The following is an 18,348-nucleotide window of genomic DNA, read 5'->3' as shown; positions in this document are numbered from 1 at the left end:
ATTAGGAATGATGTCTGCCGCTGCCAACGGTGTTGTGTTTGTACCTTTATGCCAAATAATCATCTCAAATCAGAGACGAGAGCACTTTTCTTTCAGCCAAGCCAGCTGTTTTAGGATAATTAAACTATAAATTAGTCACAAACATGAAATTCAGTCCCTAATCAAACAGGATGCTTGTATGAAAGCATCAGAGCTACAAAGGCTAAATACAGTCACAATGTAAAGGGACAATGGGTGCAACAGCACAATTAGCTAAATGATACGCATTTGCATTCTCACTGAGTGCTGCAATTTGCTGCATTGTAATCAGTTGAATGTGAAGGATTTTGTTCTTTACAGCTTCGGTAAAGTAGCAGCGTACGTTATTCTTGTTTCTCCTCAGGTGCTTGTGGAACCAGCACCGTACGGCTTGTGTGACATTTAGAACATCTCATCTTTTAAGCTGTAGTACGATCTCAAGAGTGCTTTCCACACAACGTGGCATAAAACACCCTTTTTTCCTCGAGGTTAGTCATGTTCTAATACTATCAGACCACAGAGTCGATGTTTCAGACGCAGAAATGTCATTCGAGCTTTCTAAGAAGCCTCCGAGGACAACCGGTGAGAACCTTGAAGACGACCAAAAGGGGGATTTTTAGAGGGGATGTTCCGTCTTGTTTCAGCGCTTGTGTCTTATTCCTCATTCTACCTGGCACTCTGTCGCAGATCAAACATTCGATACAGATGTGTAACCTTGCACTAAATTGAAGAATTGAAGCATTTAAAGATGAGGCGGTCCTTATTCTTAGACAAGGCGCTGTAAATGGGAACGAGCTTAGCAGAATAAAGAGCAGCTTTGCTGATCACACACAGCCAAATCCTAATCATAGCCAAGCGTGTGTTGACGGTCTTTAGGCCCTCCTGATCCAGTCGAGGCCCCGGTAAAGCCTAGTCTTGTTTCTGACTGACTGAAGTTGGACTGTTTTTATACAAAATGAGCACAAACGTGTGCCGTTTCCTTACAGTAGCGACTGCACTCCACAGTGACGGCCCTCAGACCGATTCAAACCAAAGTAAGCACTGAGTTACACCTGAGGGGGCAGTCCTGCCTATCACCAGTCTTTAATCCAGCTTCTCTCTTGTTTCTCCTCTCATTTATTTTAATTTATCTCCTTTCTTATCATTCACATTTTTCTATCTACTCCTGCTCTATCGTTCCCTCTATCCTGGTCCTGTCTCTTCTGGCCAACGCCTGAACCAGGTGACCATCTCGGTAGATGGTATTCTGACCACCACCGGCTACACCCAGGAGGATTACACCATGTTGGGCTCAGATGACTTCTTCTACATCGGAGGAAGCCCCAACACTGCAGACCTGCCTGGATCACCGGTCAGCAACAACTTCATGGGCTGCCTTAAAGATGTGAGTTGGCTTGCATTATTCTGTTACTTCAACTTGAAACGTGAAGCCTCGTGAAACTCTGACATATGGTTTGAATTGAGCAATTGTGTGAATTCTCTTTTACACATTAAAGTCTTCCTAAATGACACCAGGGTAGATGACACTATTGCCTTCCTTTATTAGTTTGGTTTGGTAGATGTGTCTCTTTGCCCTCGATTTAAAGGATAGGAGGTTCTCTGTGGCGTACTTTGAGTCGTTGGGAGGAACCTGGATTAGAACAGCTGAGGGTTAATCTGCATATTGGTCCTTTCAGCCACAGAGAGCATCAGACCTGATCTGTGGGTGTGCCTGCAGTCCACACAGAAGGAAACCATTGCTGTTCTAATTCTGCTGCGTTTGTGGATAACAGGCTCACTACTGTGCAGTCAGTTGTGGTTCTGCTTAGTCTTTGGCTGTGTGTTGTGTTTTCACTACTACAGTCATTCTAACTTTGGTGTACTCATCATCATCATCATCATCATCATCATCTAGCATTAATCTGGATGCATTCAGGTCTGTGATATCCAAAGAAGAGATTAAAAGATTATACAAAATGTTTAAAAGTAGGAATAAAAGATTAAGAGTGAAAAGTAGAGAGGAAGAGTGAAACTGGGTTGGGCAGACTTGGGCAGCCATCAGTAAAATTACATTCAGGTTGTGCATAGTAACTCTGGATGGGAACGTATGTCTGCTGCAATGAAAAGTAGTTTTTTATCATGATGAACATAAAATAGCAAAAACAAGATGTTGAGTTCCATTCAGTTTATTTATATAGCGCTGAATCATAACTAGAGTTATATGAAGGACCTGCACACGGTAAACAATACAGGCCAGGTCATTAAGCCAATCAGTAACAAGTTTCCTATATAAGGAGCCCAGCAGGTTGCATCGAGTCACTGACTAGTGTCAGAGTCTTTACAGCAATCCTCATACTAAGCAAGCATGCAGCGACAGTGGAGAGGAAAACTCCCTTTTAACAGGAAGAAACCTCCAGAGAATCCTGGCTCAGTATAAGCAGCCATCCTCCACGACTCACTGGGGATCTAACTCTAACCTTAACTAAAACTTAACACACCATACCTCCAAAACCAACTGGCAAGCTTCTAGGAAAAAGTGAGGACCAAAAAAATGTCCTCACTTTGTGGGGAAAACGGTCAAAATGGTCCTCAGTATGTAGTATATACAAGAATACACACACACACACACACACACACACTCAAAGAAAAAATTTGTTGGATGAACGTAATAAAATTATGGAAAGGATTTCCACCTAACCGAAATGCTATGATTCAGCAATATAGAATTTTGTTGAGTGAACAAAATGTAAACATGTTTGTTCAACTTGATATAGTTTGGTTCCTTTGACCTAATTATCATTGTTCAGCACAACTAGATTTGTATGGGTAAATTTAACATTAAGTACATGATTTGTTTGTGCAATTTAAACACAAAAATATTATGTTGGGTGAACGTAATAAAAATAATATGGAAAAGATTTCCACCTAACTAAACACACACACACACACACACACACACACACACACAATGACTGTTTGTTGATGCAATAATCTTGCATTCATCACCAGAAGAGCGAGTAATTCACAGTCTCTCGACACGCCAGCTCTCTTGGCCTGATGGCAGCAGTGCAGCAGATTGTGCCTTGTTCTCAGTCGCTCTTCATGTTAAGCAAGTACCATCACCTCTCAGGGGACCATAAATATTACACATGGACATGTTTTCCTTTAAATACGGTCATAAGAAATCAGTAAAATGCGGCCAAAATCCACAAGTACAGAGATATTGTGTTTGGTTGGCAGCACAGAATGAGAGTGACTTTGCCAGACTTGAGGAAATCAGGAAGGGACAAACTCCTAATTTGTTCCGTTAAAATATGTGCAAGTCACACAAAGCTGTTCTTTTTTCCTTGCTAAACATGTGCAGTCTCTTTGTGAATTAGAGCTTGAATGTGTAGTTAATATGTTAGTGGTGCATAAGCTGTTGCACGTGCTCAGATGCAATAGCCACACCTCAAACATAATCAGTCTGAGTTAAGGTGACCTTTGCCCTACATCAACGAGATAAACTAGTCCCTTCCTGCTCGTCGTCGTTTCCATGCAGGACAAGCTGGAGTTCTGATCATCATCAAAGTGTTCAAAAAACCTTCCAAGTCTCTGTCCCTGCATGGGGACAAGTAGACTACCATTCTTCAAAATGTGGAGGCTTTCTTTCATTTTTATGAACCAACTTGTGTTGATTAACCACCTGCTGAAGACTGTCAGTGGGCATGTTGGACGTCCTCGTGTTAGAGTGGGGTACATCACCTTCCTACGGCATTTCAATTAAAGTTAAAGTCCCATTAGTTGTCACACACACACAGGTGTGTGTGTGCGAAATTTGTTCTCCGCATTTGACCCATCCCCTGGGGGAGCGGTGAGCTGCAGACACAGCTGTGCTCGGGAACCATTTGGTGGTTTAACCCCCCAATCCAACCCCTTAATGCTGAGTGTCAAGCAGGGAGGCACTGGGTCCCACTTTTTCAAAGTCTTTGGTATGACCCGACCAGGAGTCGAACCCCTGATCTCCCAGTGTCAGGGTGGACACTCTACCACTAGGCCACTGAGCTGGTCAATTCAATTCAGTTCAAAAATACTTTATTGATCCCAGAGGGAAATCGACTGATTTCCAATACGTTATGTCCTCCGTTGTCCCTCCTGCAAGTCCCAAGAAACCCAAAACACTGGTGTTCTTCACATCCTACATAAGCCACAGCGGCGTGGTTTACAATCACCCCCACTGATGTACAAAAGACATCTGCTGAAGGCTTTAGCTCGTCGCTGAACAAGCTGACCGATACCAACGTAAAGTATTACAAATGTACTGATGCGTACAACATGATGCCATCTTATTTTCTCATAAAATCTCGCTGATTGAATAAGTAATTACTTTTGCCATCACTTTTAATGGATCACTCAATAATCACCCTATCTCTGACTTAATGACGCTTGCAGAATTACATTTTCATTATTTGGGTTGCTATCGGAAGGATCCCTGCCGGGTCCTTAACTTTCCGAGGCATTTAACTATCCTCTGTTTTATCACGACAGAGCAGGATTTACAGAGTGACTGTGAGGAAAAGGGATAGGGAAACAGGCAGCTAACAGTAGTAAAGGGAGGTAAAAGAAACAATAAATTATTATTATAATTATTGTTATAATGAAGATGGGAGGTCGGGGTAGATGGTTTCTAAACGCTGCTGGAAGGACTGAGAAAAGGAGCAGGTTTGATGCGTCTGATGAAATGTAATGAGTACTTATGTACAGTGTTGGGCATCTTACATTCACAAAGTAATTAGTCCACTTATACATGACTTTTCCAAAGGTAAATGAGTTAGTAACTCAGTTACCACATTGTTAAAGTAATTAGTTACGTAGCAAAGTAACTGTGGCATTACTTGTATGTTCTTTAACGCAGTTACTGTCATGTTCTGTGTCCCTTTGGTCGCCAGCCCCCTCCAGGTTTCCCTCATGTTCCCCCGAGTCACTTCTCTTGTTTTTAGTTTTCTACATGTTCCAATGATCTAGTCGTATCTCCTTTAGTGTGTTGTGTTTCCTTCCCCATGTGGGTCATTAGTTTACTCATCTCTAGATCTCCTGTGTCTTCGTTCTACAGTGTTCAGGTGTATTTTAGTTTAGTAGCTTTGTTTTACAGGATTTAGATCTGGTTTTCTCCCCTGCCTGTTTCTGCTCCTCCTCTCAGTTTATTAGTCTCACCTGCTCCCAGTTCCCTTATTCACCCGGCCCCTGTGGGTATAACCCCGTCTCGTCTCTCGGTGTTTGTTGGTCCATTGTGTCATGTTAGCTCTGTTCTAGGTTCCTGCTCATACGTTTGAGCTTTTGTTTTGTCTTTCAGTGGTTTGGTATGTGAGGCTTAGATTCCAGCCCTTTGGATTTTTGAAACTCATCCTAGATAAAGGATTCTTATTTTTGCAACCGCTCCTGCCTGTGTAGATCTGGGTTCTTGCATTTTGGGTCCAAACCTCCTACCCTCATCATGACAGTTACGTTCCTTCTTTGCCGTTATCTGTGACTGAATGATGCTTCCTATCTAGAATGGACATGTCAGATGTCTGGATGCTGGTGTCACTCAATCTGGCTCTGGTCAGCCGCTGTACTTCATTTAACCACGTTATAGTAACGCATCACGTTACATGCCCAATAATGGTAAAGACGGGAAAAGTCATTACCGTATTTTACAGAGTATAAGTCACACCAGCCATAAAAGGTATAATGATGAAGAAAAATACATATATAAGTCACATTTTGGGGGGAAATTTTATTATTTTTCTTACAAAATCTGAGACCAAGAGTTTCACATTGCAAGACAAGTACCGGTAACAAAAATGGAATAAACAACCAGGGCGCGGCAGCACGTCACGGCCTCCAGCAGAGGATGGTGATGTTTGAAACCCTCCCAGCGGGGCAGAGGAGCTGAAACCTGGACAGGAGCCGGCCCGCAGCATCGCGGTATACATACTTTGGTATATAAGTCGCAGAACCAGCCAGTCTATGAAAAAAAGTGTGACTTATAGTTGGGAAAATACGGTAATTAGATTACTCTGTTACCTAGAAAAATAACGCTCTTGTACTTGAGCGTCGTTGTGAAGCTGTGTCTCAAAACAAATTTGCATTTGATGAGTTCTTGTTTTAAATTAAAAACCAATCACAGCTTGAAGGTGAGTCCATCACATTAATGCCTTTAAGCTAAAACCACATGTTCATATAGAATGGAGGAGTAGTCGTATCCTGAACTTCTCACACAACAAATCCGATACACGCCTGTAGAGTAAAAAAGGCTTTCTTCTGATAACTGGTTGAATTTTCGCGAGACGGACTGTGGTGAAACCATTTTATTCTGTTTTCTATTGTATTTAGCTGGGGTGTATTTAGCTGGGGTGTATTTAGCTGGAGTGTATTTAGCTGGTGTGTATTTAGCTGAGGTGTATTTAGCTGGAGTGTATTTAGCTAGGGTGTATTTAGCTGGGGTGTATTTAGCTGGGGTGTATTTAGCTAGGGTGTATTTAGCTAAGGTGTATTTAGCTGGGGTGTATTTAGCTAGGGTGTATTTAGCTGGGGTGTATTTAGCTGGGGTGTATTTAGCTGAGGTGTATTTAGCTGGAGTGTATTTAGCTAGGGTGTATTTAGCTGGGGTGTATTTAGCTGGGGTGTATTTAGCTAGGGTGTATTTAGCTGGGGTGTATTTAGCTGGGGTGTATTTAGCTAGGGTGTATTTAGCTGGAGTGTATTTAGCTGGGGTGTATTTAGCTGGAGTGTATTTAGCTGGAGTGTATTTAGCTGGGGTGTATTTAGCTGGGGTGTATTTAGCTAGGGTGTATTTAGCTGGGGTGTATTTAGCTGGGGTGTATTTAGCTGGGGTGTATTTAGCTGGGGTGTATTTAGCTGGGGTGTATTTAGCTGGGGTGTATTTAGCTGGGGTATATCTAGCTGGGGTGTAATTAGCTGGGGTGTATTTAGCTTGGGTGTATTTAGCTGGGGTGTATTTAGCTGGGGTATATCTAGCTGGGGTGTATTTAGCTGGGGGTGTATTTAGCTGGGGTATATCTAGCTGGGGTGTATTTAGCTGGGGTGTATTTAGCTGGGGGTGTATTTAGCTGGGGTATATCTAGCTGGGGTGTATTTAGCTGGGGTGTATTTAGCTGGGGTATATTTAGCTGGGGTGGCCAGACTGAAGTGGAGACTCCAAAGGTGGATCAGTTGTAGATGAGAGTCTGTTTAAGAATCTGGAGGTTTTTCAGGTGCTTTGCTACCACTGCAGCCCAGCAAACACACAGTTTAGTTGTCAGAGGAATTAAGGTGGTTGCTTTGAGATGATTTAAGATGGTTATGTGGTGAAGCCTCTAATGGGAGTGAAGCAGTACTTGTCACCTTCCACAAGACCCAGGGGTCAAAGGGACATGGTACAACAGTAAGGTCTTTACAGTAGTCTGCATCAGCAGTAGAGCTGGTTCAGACTGGTTGTGATTATTGCTCAGGTTAGAGTTACAAAAGCAACAACGTTTCTCACATTTCCTCACCACCTCCATCGCAGAGCCGTATTGTAACCCAGCGTTGGTGCCCTCAGTGATGAGCTGTAGCAGGAAGTTACAGCTCTGCAGCAGGGCTTACTAATAGCCTGTCGGCATGGTAGCGCATTAAACCCTTCTGGTAAATTACTGAGTTAGAAAGTTGCTGTGAGCCAAGTTTCAATCAAAACAACATCCATTACTTTGTGTTATGAGGCAGCTGTTTGCAGCTGTTTCAAAAGAACCGACACTGGTAGCAAAAACAATGGAGAGTAAGCTTTGGGTCGTGCCTCAAAATCAGCCTTTTTCTCCCATTGAGGCTGAAATATATGGCTGTGCTGTGCAGCTCGAGCCAAAAGCTAATGGTGACATCAAAACATGGAGTTTGCAAAGTCTCAGTCAGGCTGCACTCCAGCAGTTCTCCTCCTGAAAATCAAGAGCAATTGAACAATACAGACAATAGGGATGGGAATCTTAGAGCAGCTCACGATTTGATTTGATTCGATTCTCTGGGTGCTGATTAGATTCAGAATCGATTCTCGATTTAAATCAATTCACAATCAATGTTAACTAAAAGTGTCAGTTCCAGGATGAACAACTTAGTTGTACAAGTTAGTTAAAGCTATAGGACATTTTTATTTGACTTTAAACCGGTCATGCTCAAAAATGCTAATTTACAAGGTAAAATAAAGTGATTCTAAAACTGTAAACAGACACAATCTTTTGAGCAAAAGGCAACATTTAATTTTGCTTACCTTGTAAAATATAAGTAATCTGCAGTTACCTAACAGTAGCTTTGAAAGTAATACGGTCAACTACTTTTCAAGTACGTGCAGAAACAAGTTTAACATTTGAGTCCTCAGCCTGTTTACAAAAAGTGCCTCAGATTTCTTACAAAGGAAAATGTGTTCTCTCATTTAGTAATAACTTCAAATAAATACACGAGTAATCCTGAGTACTCATTTATCAATAACTTCAAATAAATACATGAGTAATCCTGACTACTCATTTATCAATAACTTCAAATAAATACACGAGTAATCCTGAGTACTCATTTATCAATAACTTCAAATAAATACACGAGTAATCCTGAGTACTCATTTAACAATAACTTCAAATAAATACACGAGTGATCCTAACTACTCATTTATCAATAACTTCAAATAAATACTTGAGTAATCCTGACTACTCATTTATCAATGACTTCAAATAAATACCTGAGTAATCCGGAGTACTCATTTATCAATAACTTCAAATAAATACACGAGTAATCCTGAGTACTCATTTAACAATAACTTCAAATAAATACACGAGTAATCCTAACTACTCATTTATCAATAACTTCAAATAAATACTTGAGTAATCCTGAGTACTCATTTATCAATAACTTCAAATAAATACACGAGAAATCCTGAGTACTCATTTAACAATAACTTCAAATAAATACACGAGTAATCCTAACTACTCATTTATCAATAACTTCAAATAAATACTTGAGTAATCCTGACTACTCATTTATCAATGACTTCAAATAAATACCTGAGTAATCCGGAGTACTCATTTATCAATAACTTCAAATAAATACACGAGAAATCCTGAGTACTCATTTAACAATAACTTCAAATAAATACACGAGTAATCCTGAGTACTCACTTATCAACTTAGATAATAAATACATGAGTAATCCTGAGTACTCATTTATCAATAACTTCAAATAAATACATGAGTAATCCTGAGTACTCACTTATCAATAACTTCAAATAAATACACGAGTAATCCTGACTACTCATTTAGCAATAACTTCAAATAAATACACGAGTAATTCTGAGTACTCATTTAACAATAACTTCAAATAAATACACGAGTAATCCTGAGTACTCATTTAACAATAACTTCAAATAAATACACGAGTAATCCTAACTACTCATTTATCAATAACTTCAAATAAATACTTGAGTAATCCTGACTACTCATTTATCAATGACTTCAAATAAATACCTGAGTAATCCGGAGTACTCATTTATCAATAACTTCAAATAAATACTTGAGTAATCCTGACTACTCATTTATTAAAAACTTCAAATAAATACCTGAGTAATCCTGAGTACTCATTTAACAATAACTTCAAATAAATACTTGAGTAATCCTGACTACTCATTTATCAATAACTTCAAATAAATACTTGAGTAATCCTGACTACTCATTTATCAATAACTTCAAATAAATACACGAGTAATCCTGAGTACTCATTTAACAATAACTTGAAATAAATGCACGAGTAATCCTGAGTACTCACTTATCAATAACTTCAAATAAATACAAGAGTAATCCTGACTACTCATTTATCAATAGCTTCAAATAAATACACGAGTAATCCTGAGTACTCATTTATCAATAACTTCAAATAAATACACGAGTAATTCTGAGTACTCATTTAACAATAACTTCAAATAAATACATGAGTAATCCTGAGTACTCACTTATCAATAACTTCAAATAAATACACGAGTAATCCTGACTACTCATTTAGCAATAACTTCAAATAAATACACGAGTAATCCTGAGTACTCATTTAGCAATAACTTCAAATAAATACTTGAGTAATCCTGACGACTCATTTATCAATGACTTCAAATAAATACCTGAGTAATCTGGAGTACTCATTTATCAATAACTTCAATTAAATACACGAGTAATCCTGAGTACTCATTTATCAATAACTTCAAATAAATACACGAGTAATCCTGAGTACTCATTTAACAATAACTTCAAATAAATACATGAGTAATCCTGAGTACTCACTTATCAATAACTTCAAATAAATACACGAGTAATCCTGACTACTCATTTAGCAATAACTTCAAATAAATACACGAGTAATCCTGAGTACTCATTTATCAATAACTTCAAATAAATACTTGAGTAATCCTGACTACTCATTTATCAATAACTTCAAATAAATACTTGAGTAATCCTGAGTACTCATTTATCAACAACTTCAAATAAATACACAAGTAATCCTGAGTACTCATTTATCAACTTAGATAATAAATACACGAGTAATCCTGAGTACTCATTTAACAATAACTTCAAATAAATACATGAGTAATCCTGACTACTCACTTATCAATAACTTCAAATAAATACACGAGTAATCCTGACTACTCATTTATCAATAACTTCAAATAAATACTTGAGTAATCCTGACTACTCATTTATCAATGACTTCAAATAAATACCTGAGTAATCCGGAGTACTCATTTATCAATAACTTCAAATAAATACTTGAGTAATCCTGACTACTCATTTATTAGTAACTTCAAATAAATACCTGAGTAATCCTGAGTACTCATTTATCAACTTAGATAATAAATACATGAGTAATCCTGAGTACTCACTTATCAATAACTTCAAATAAATACACAAGTAATCCTGAGTACTAATTTATCAACTTAGATAATAAATACACGAGTAATCCTGAGTACTCATTTATCAATAACTTCAAATAAATACTTGAGTAATCCTGACTACTCATTTATCAATAACTTCAAATAAATACCTGAGTAATCCTGAGTACTCATTTATCAACTTAGATAATAAATACATGAGTAATCCTGAGTACTCACTTATCAATAACTTCAAATAAATACATGAGTAATCCTGAGTACTCATTTATTAACTTAGATAATAAATACATAAGTAATCCTAAGTACTCACTTATCAATAACTTCAAATAAACACATGAGTAATCTAGAGTACTCACTTATCAATAACTTAAAATAAATACACGAGTAATCCTGAGTACTCATTTATCAACTTAGATAATAAATACGTGAGTGATCCTGAGTACTCACTTATCAACTTAGATAATAAATACGTGAGTAATCCTGAGTACTCACTTATCAACTTAGATAATAAATACGTGAGTAATCCTGAGTACTCACTTATCAACTTAGAAATAAATACATGAGTAATCCTGAGTACTCATATATCAACTTAGATAATAAATATGTGAGTAATCCTGAGTACTCACTTATCAACTTAGATAATAAATACGTGAGTGATCCTGAGTACTCACTCATCAACTTAGATAATAAATACGTGAGTAATCCTGAATACTCACTTATCAACTTAGATAATAAATACGTGAGTAATCCTGAGTACTCACTTATCAACTTAGATAATAAATACGTGAGTAATCCTGAGTACTCACTTATCAACTTAAATAATAAATACGTGAGTAATCCTGAGTACTCACTTATCAACTTAGATAATAAATATGAGAATATCTCAAAGTAGTGAGTATGGAAAAATTACATTCAAGTGCCCTCTCATCAGCAGATTCAAACATAAATCATCTCAATGTATGCGACCACAAAGGTAAACGGAGTACTGACTCTCCTAACAAAGATAAAATAGTGCATCTCAAACCTGTAACGTGCCAAACATTTGAGTTCTTGGGATCGATTCTGAACCTTTGTGAATCGATTCTGATTCTTTATAAATAAGAATCCCGATTCAGACTTGACTTGATTTTTTCAGCACCTCTAACAGACAACACTATATTCTCCATACAATTTCTCACGTGTACTTTTTGTACTGTTGTTTGAGTGACATTGTGAGCAGTGTCTTGGCCTTGATTCAGGAGACAGAGGCCCGTAGTTACCTCTTGCAGACTATGCTGCTGCTTTTCATTCAGCGACTCAGACAGTCTGTAACAAGTTACCAAAATGTGGATGTGCACACCTGGCTGAAATGACACTGAAGCACCGATGACTGCCACTGTGATGTGAGTTTTGGTGCACATCGCTATGTGCAAGACCAAGCACAGTGACCATAAATCCCCCTTGAATTTCTCCCAGCGTGCTGCTTGTGTGTCCTCTTCCAGCTGGCCATGCCTTGTCTGCCGTTCACTGTGCTGGTCCAAAAGCTGCTGCTTTCAGTCTGCTGATAGTTAAGCTTTATGTGGCTGCATTTCTGGATCAAACCTTCCACTATGCAGATAAAGGCTTTCCATTTTCGCCAAAGCAACAGTGGCTTCTGTGTCTGTGCACTGTTGCTGTTTACCTTATTGCATGCTGTTTTTGCAGCCATCTCCGAGAAGGAAACTAAACGAAACACCAGCCTACTTCCAGAACAGATATGCAGTGTGGCTGAGAGCAAGTTCCAGTAAAAGAAATGAAAATATGGTCTGAGTTTGGCTAGAACATGTCTCACAATGTGCTGAAATTTAAATCCTGAGGCAAACTGGACATTTCTGTTTCAGATGACACAGCTGTGAGTTTTCCTTCAGACTAGTGCTACTGAGGTGAGAATCTTCTTTATACTTTAGAAAAGGAGATTTTAAAGATATTTGATGCAGACAGGAAACCTGAGCTCTGACTATTTTGCTTGCATGTGCACCTTGAGGCTTGCAGTTTTCAGTAGCAGTCAAGCTCTAATGACTTCACGAGCTGTGCTGAGTCAGAAAGGTAACCACGAGGAGAGGCGTTCAGAAATCCTGCAATCAAGAGTGTCTCGGAGCACCAGGTGTAGTAAATCTGCAGTCCCGGAAAGTAAAGCGGAGTGTGAGTGTTGTGGGGTTGTGTCTCATCCTGTGCTAGTTCTGTGGCACAGCTTGGATTATCGGTGGTGTTATGGTCCGGGGCAAGGCTTTCATGCTGCCACCGTGGTCAAATGCCTTTGATACGCTTGGCTAGCACCCCGTAGGCAGCACAAATCCAGAGGACGAGCAAGGCAGAAGGAGAGTAAAAAGACACTAAGAGACACTGAAACCCTGTGAAGTTTCTTTTTATATGGTGTGTGTGTGTGTGTGTGTGTGTGTGTGTGTGTGTGTGCGTGTGCGTGCGTGTGTGTGTGTGCGTGTTCAAAGTCACCCACATGCTACGATCATACACTGTGTAATGTGTATGTGTGATTTCTAGCCTTCCAGCCAGAGAGGTGGAGCGTGAAATCAGGTCTCCTTTCCTCAGTCTTGTTTCCACAAACTCTCCGTCTGCGTGTCACCATCCGTCCCTCCCTTGAAACCTTCGTTGCTCTGTTACTCTCTCAGTCAATGACCTTGCTATCGCCCATTTCACACCACCTTCTCCATCAGCGTCTCTCCCCTGCTCGTCCTTGTCACTCTTTCTGCATTTCTCACTGCTTCTGTCCTTCTGCGTCTGCTTCTCACCGTCCCTTTTTACAGACAGTTGAGTGTGATTAAGTCTCTAGCAGCACCGTTGGTACACCAGCTTTGCCATCCTGACGGCCAAATTAAAAATTGATTTCTTCCATTGATTCCATACTCTGGGTGAATGCTGTTGGCCTCATCTTTACCCCCACTTGCCTTTACCCTTCTCTGGTTTTTGCCTTCCTTCCTTCACACCGATGCTCTATATTTTCATCCACAGCTTCCTCCTATTCTCACTTTTGTTGCTCCACAGGTTCTGCTGGTGCCATCCATCAGTCTGACTCACAGCGACCAACAACAAGTCAAACTTCACAGAGGGGTTTTATTTGTCAGGGTGTTGCTACACAGCAGGCTCTCTGCTGTTTCCTGTTATTTTTCTATACAGCGTAATGGTAACGGGTGCTAAATATGGTAGCGCAGAAGACTTACCGACTTCAGCTATTCAACAGGGGTTTGGATTTGTCGCTTCTATTAAAATGGATAATGAAGTCATTATTGAAGCAGGCTTAAGAGGCTGGTAATGGAAACATAAACAAATCAGAGTGGAGAATTTGAGGATTGCAAATGGATTTTCGAGTTTCATGTTAATGTTTCTTTTTTTGGCCTCATCCTTTAACTCAATGTGAAGGTCAGTGTGTCCACTTTATTTGTACCAAAACCAGAACAGTGCAAAGCGTTCAGAATGGTGTTTAGCAGAGATAAAAGAGAATGTGGCTGCAGATGATCGTTTCTAACATCGTAATAAACAACTGTGTGAAGGATTTGCAGGTGGGAGATTTAATTGAACAATCAAAATTTCAGTTTTACGTGTTCAGACTGTTCTGGATCTCTCCTCGTGAATGTTTCTAGCTGAGAAAGTCATTGAGCATCAGAGAAGCACAGCTGATCTCCTCAAAGCTGGAAACACAACAAACTAAAAGCTAACAACCATCCTAACACAGGGACAGGTTTGGCTAACAACCATCCTAACACGGGGACGGGTTTGGCTAACAACCATCCTAACACGGGGACGGGTTTGGCTAACGACCATCCTAACACGGGGACGGGTTTGGCTAACAACCATCCTAACACGGGGATGGGTTTGGCTAACGACCATCCTAACACGGGGACGGGTTTGGCTAACGACCATCCTAACACGGGGGCGGGTTTGGCTAACGACCATCCTAACACGGGGACGGGTTTGGCTAACGACCATCCTAACACGGGGACGGGTTTGGCTAACGACCATCCTAACACGGGGATGGGTTTGGCTAACGACCATCCTAACACGGGGACGGGTTTGGCTAACGACCATCCTAACACGGGGACGGGTTTGGCTAACGACCATCCTAACACGGGGACGGGTTTGGCTAACGACCATCCTAACACGGGGACGGGTTTGGCTAACAACCATCCTAACACGGGGAGGGGTTTGGCTAACATCCATCCTAACACGGGGACGGGTTTGGCTAACAACCATCCTAACACGGGGGCGGGTTTGGCTAACAACCATCCTAACACGGGAACGAGTTTGGCTAACAACCATCCTAACACGGGGACGGGTTTGGCTAACGACCATCCTAACACGGGGACGGGTTTGGCTAACGACCATCCTAACACGGGGACGGGTTTGGCTAACGACCATCCTAACACGGGGACGGGTTTGGCTAACAACCATCCTAACATGGGGAGGGGTTTGGCTAACATCCATCCTAACACGGGGACGGGTTTGGCTAACAACCATCCTAACACGGGGGCGGGTTTGGCTAACGACCATCCTAACACGGGGACGGGTTTGGCTAACAACCATCCTAACACGGGGACGGGTTTGGCTAACAACCATCCTAACACGGGGAGGGGTTTGGCTAACATCCATCCTAACACGGGGACGGGTTTGGCTAACAACCATCCTAACACGGGGGCGGGTTTGGCTAACAACCATCCTAACACGGGAACGAGTTTGGCTAACAACCATCCTAACACGGGGACGGGTTTGGCTAACAACCATCCTAACACGGGGACGGGTTAGGCTAACAACCATCCTAACACGGGGGCGGGTTTGGCTAACAACCATCCTAACACGGGGACGGGTTTGGCTAACAACCATCCTAACACGGGGACGGGTTTGGCTAACAACCATCCTAACACGGGGACGGGTTTGGCTAACAACCATCCTAACACGGGGACGGGTTTGGCTAACAACCATCCTAACACGGGGGCGGGTTTGGCTAACAACCATCCTAACACGGGGGCGGGTTTGGCTAACAACCATCCTAACACGGGGGCGGGTTTGGCTAACAACCATCCTAACATGGGGATGGGTTTGGCTAACAACCATCCTAACACGGGGATGGGTTTGGCTAACAACCATCCTAACATGGGGACGGGTTTGGCTTACAACCATGCTAACACAGGGACGGGTTTGGCTAACAACCATCCTAACACAGCGACGGGTTTGGCTAACAACCATCCTAACACGTGGACAGGTTTGGCTAACAACCATCTTAACACGGGGACGGGCTTGGCTAACAACCATCCTAACACATGGACGGGTTTGGCTAACAACCATCCTAATACATGGATGGGTTTGGCTAACAACCATCCTAACACGGGGACGGGTTTGGCTAACAACCATCCTAACACAGGGACGGGTTTGGCTAACAACCATCCTAACACGGGGACGGGTTTGGCTAACAACCATCCTAACACAGGGACGGGTTTGGCTAACAACCATCCTAATACATGGATGGGTTTGGCTAACAACCATCCTAACACGGGGACGGGTTTGGCTAACAACCATCCTAACACAGGGACGGGTTTGGCTAACAACCATCCTAACACGGGGACGGGTTTGGCTAACAACCATCCTAACACAGGGACGGGTTTGGCTAACAACCATCCTAACACGGGGACGGGTTTGGCTAACAACCATCCTAACACAGGGACGGGTTTGGCTAACAACCATCCTAACACGGGGGCGGGTTTGGCTAACAACCATCCTAACACGGGGGCGGGTTTGGCTAACAACCATCCTAACACGGGGATGGGTTTGGCTAACAACCATCCTAACATGGGGATGGGTTTGGCTAACAACCATCCTAACATGGGGACGGGTTTGGCTTACAACCATGCTAACACGGGGGCGGGTTTGGCTAACAACCATCCTAACGCAGGGACGGGTTTGGCTAACAACCATCCTAACACGGGGACAGGTTTGGCTTACAAACATGCTAACCCAGGGACGGGTTCGGCTAACAACCATCCTAACACAGGGACGGGTTTGGCTAACAACCATCCTAACACGGGGACAGGTTTGGCTAACAACCATCCTAACACGGGGACGGGCTTGGCTAACAACCATCCTAACACATGGACGGGTTTGGCTAACAACCATCCTAATACATGGATGGGTTTGGCTAACAACCATCCTAACACGGGGATGGGTTTGGCTAACAACCATCCTAACATGGGGAGGGGTTTGGCTAACATCCATCCTAACACGGGGACGGGTTTGGCTAACAACCATCCTAACACGGGGACGGGTTTGGCTAACAACCATCCTAACACGGGGGCGGGTTTGGCTAACAACCATCCTAACACGGGGACAGGTTTGGCTAACAACCATCCTAACACGGAGACGGGTTTGGCTAACAACCATCCTAACACGGGGACGGGTTTGGCTAACAACCATCCTAACACGGGGACGGGTTTGGCTAACAACCATCCTAACACGGGGACGGGTTTGGCTAACAACCATCCTAACACGGGGACGGGTTTGGCTAACAACCATCCTAACACGGGGACGGGTTTGGCTAACAACCATCCTAACACGGGGACGGGTTTGGCTAACAACCATCCTAACACGGGGGCGGGTTTGGCTAACAACCATCCTAACATGGGGATGGGTTTGGCTAACAACCATCCTAACACGGGGATGGGTTTGGCTAACAACCATCCTAACATTGGGACGGGTTTGGCTTACAACCATGCTAACACGGGGGCGGGTTTGGCTAACAACCATCCTAACGCAGGGACGGGTTTGGCTAACAACCATCCTAACACGGGGACAGGTTTGGCTTACAACCATGCTAACACAGGGACGGGTTTGGCTGACAACCATCCTAACACAGGGATGGGTTTGGCTAACAACCATCCTAACATAGGGACGGGTTTGGCTAACAACCATCCTAACACAGCAACGGGTTTGGCTAACAACCATCCTAACACGGGGACAGGTTTGGCTAACAACCATCCTAACACGGGGACGGGCTTGGCTAACAACCATCCTAACACATGGACGGGTTTGGCTAACAACCATCCTAATACATGGATGGGTTTGGCTAACAACCATCCTAACACGGGGATGGGTTTGGCTAACAACCATCCTAACATGGGGAGGGGTTTGGCTAACATCCATCCTAACACGGGGACGGGTTTGGCTAACAACCATCCTAACACGGGGACGGGTTTGGCTAACAACCATCCTAACACGGGGGCGGGTTTGGCTAACAACCATCCTAACACGGGGACAGGTTTGGCTAACAACCATCCTAACACGGAGACGGGTTTGGCTAACAACCATCCTAACACGGGGACGGGTTTGGCTAACAACCATCCTAACACGGGGACGGGTTTGGCTAACAACCATCCTAACACGGGGACGGGTTTGGCTAACAACCATCCTAACACGGGGACGGG

At 42.3% G+C, this 18,348-nt stretch overlaps 1 protein-coding gene across 7 annotated transcripts in view; it reads left to right on the top strand.

The window, feature by feature from the left end:
- nrxn2b (neurexin 2b) overlaps positions 1–18,348 on the top strand; it is a 970,727-nt gene that overhangs the window by 386,619 nt on the left and 565,760 nt on the right. For all 7 annotated transcript variants that reach the window (XM_070544341.1, XM_070544340.1, XM_070544338.1 and 4 more), the window contains one exon: positions 1,241–1,402. In XM_070544341.1, coding sequence (XP_070400442.1) covers positions 1,241–1,402 — 162 coding nt within the window. The remainder of the gene's footprint in view (positions 1–1,240; positions 1,403–18,348) is intronic.

The sequence above is a fragment of the Nothobranchius furzeri genome, chromosome 14, assembly GCF_043380555.1.
Source record: "Nothobranchius furzeri strain GRZ-AD chromosome 14, NfurGRZ-RIMD1, whole genome shotgun sequence".
NCBI classification, from domain to species: domain Eukaryota; kingdom Metazoa; phylum Chordata; class Actinopteri; order Cyprinodontiformes; family Nothobranchiidae; genus Nothobranchius; species Nothobranchius furzeri.
This window is presented reverse-complemented; position numbering and strand designations above follow the sequence as displayed.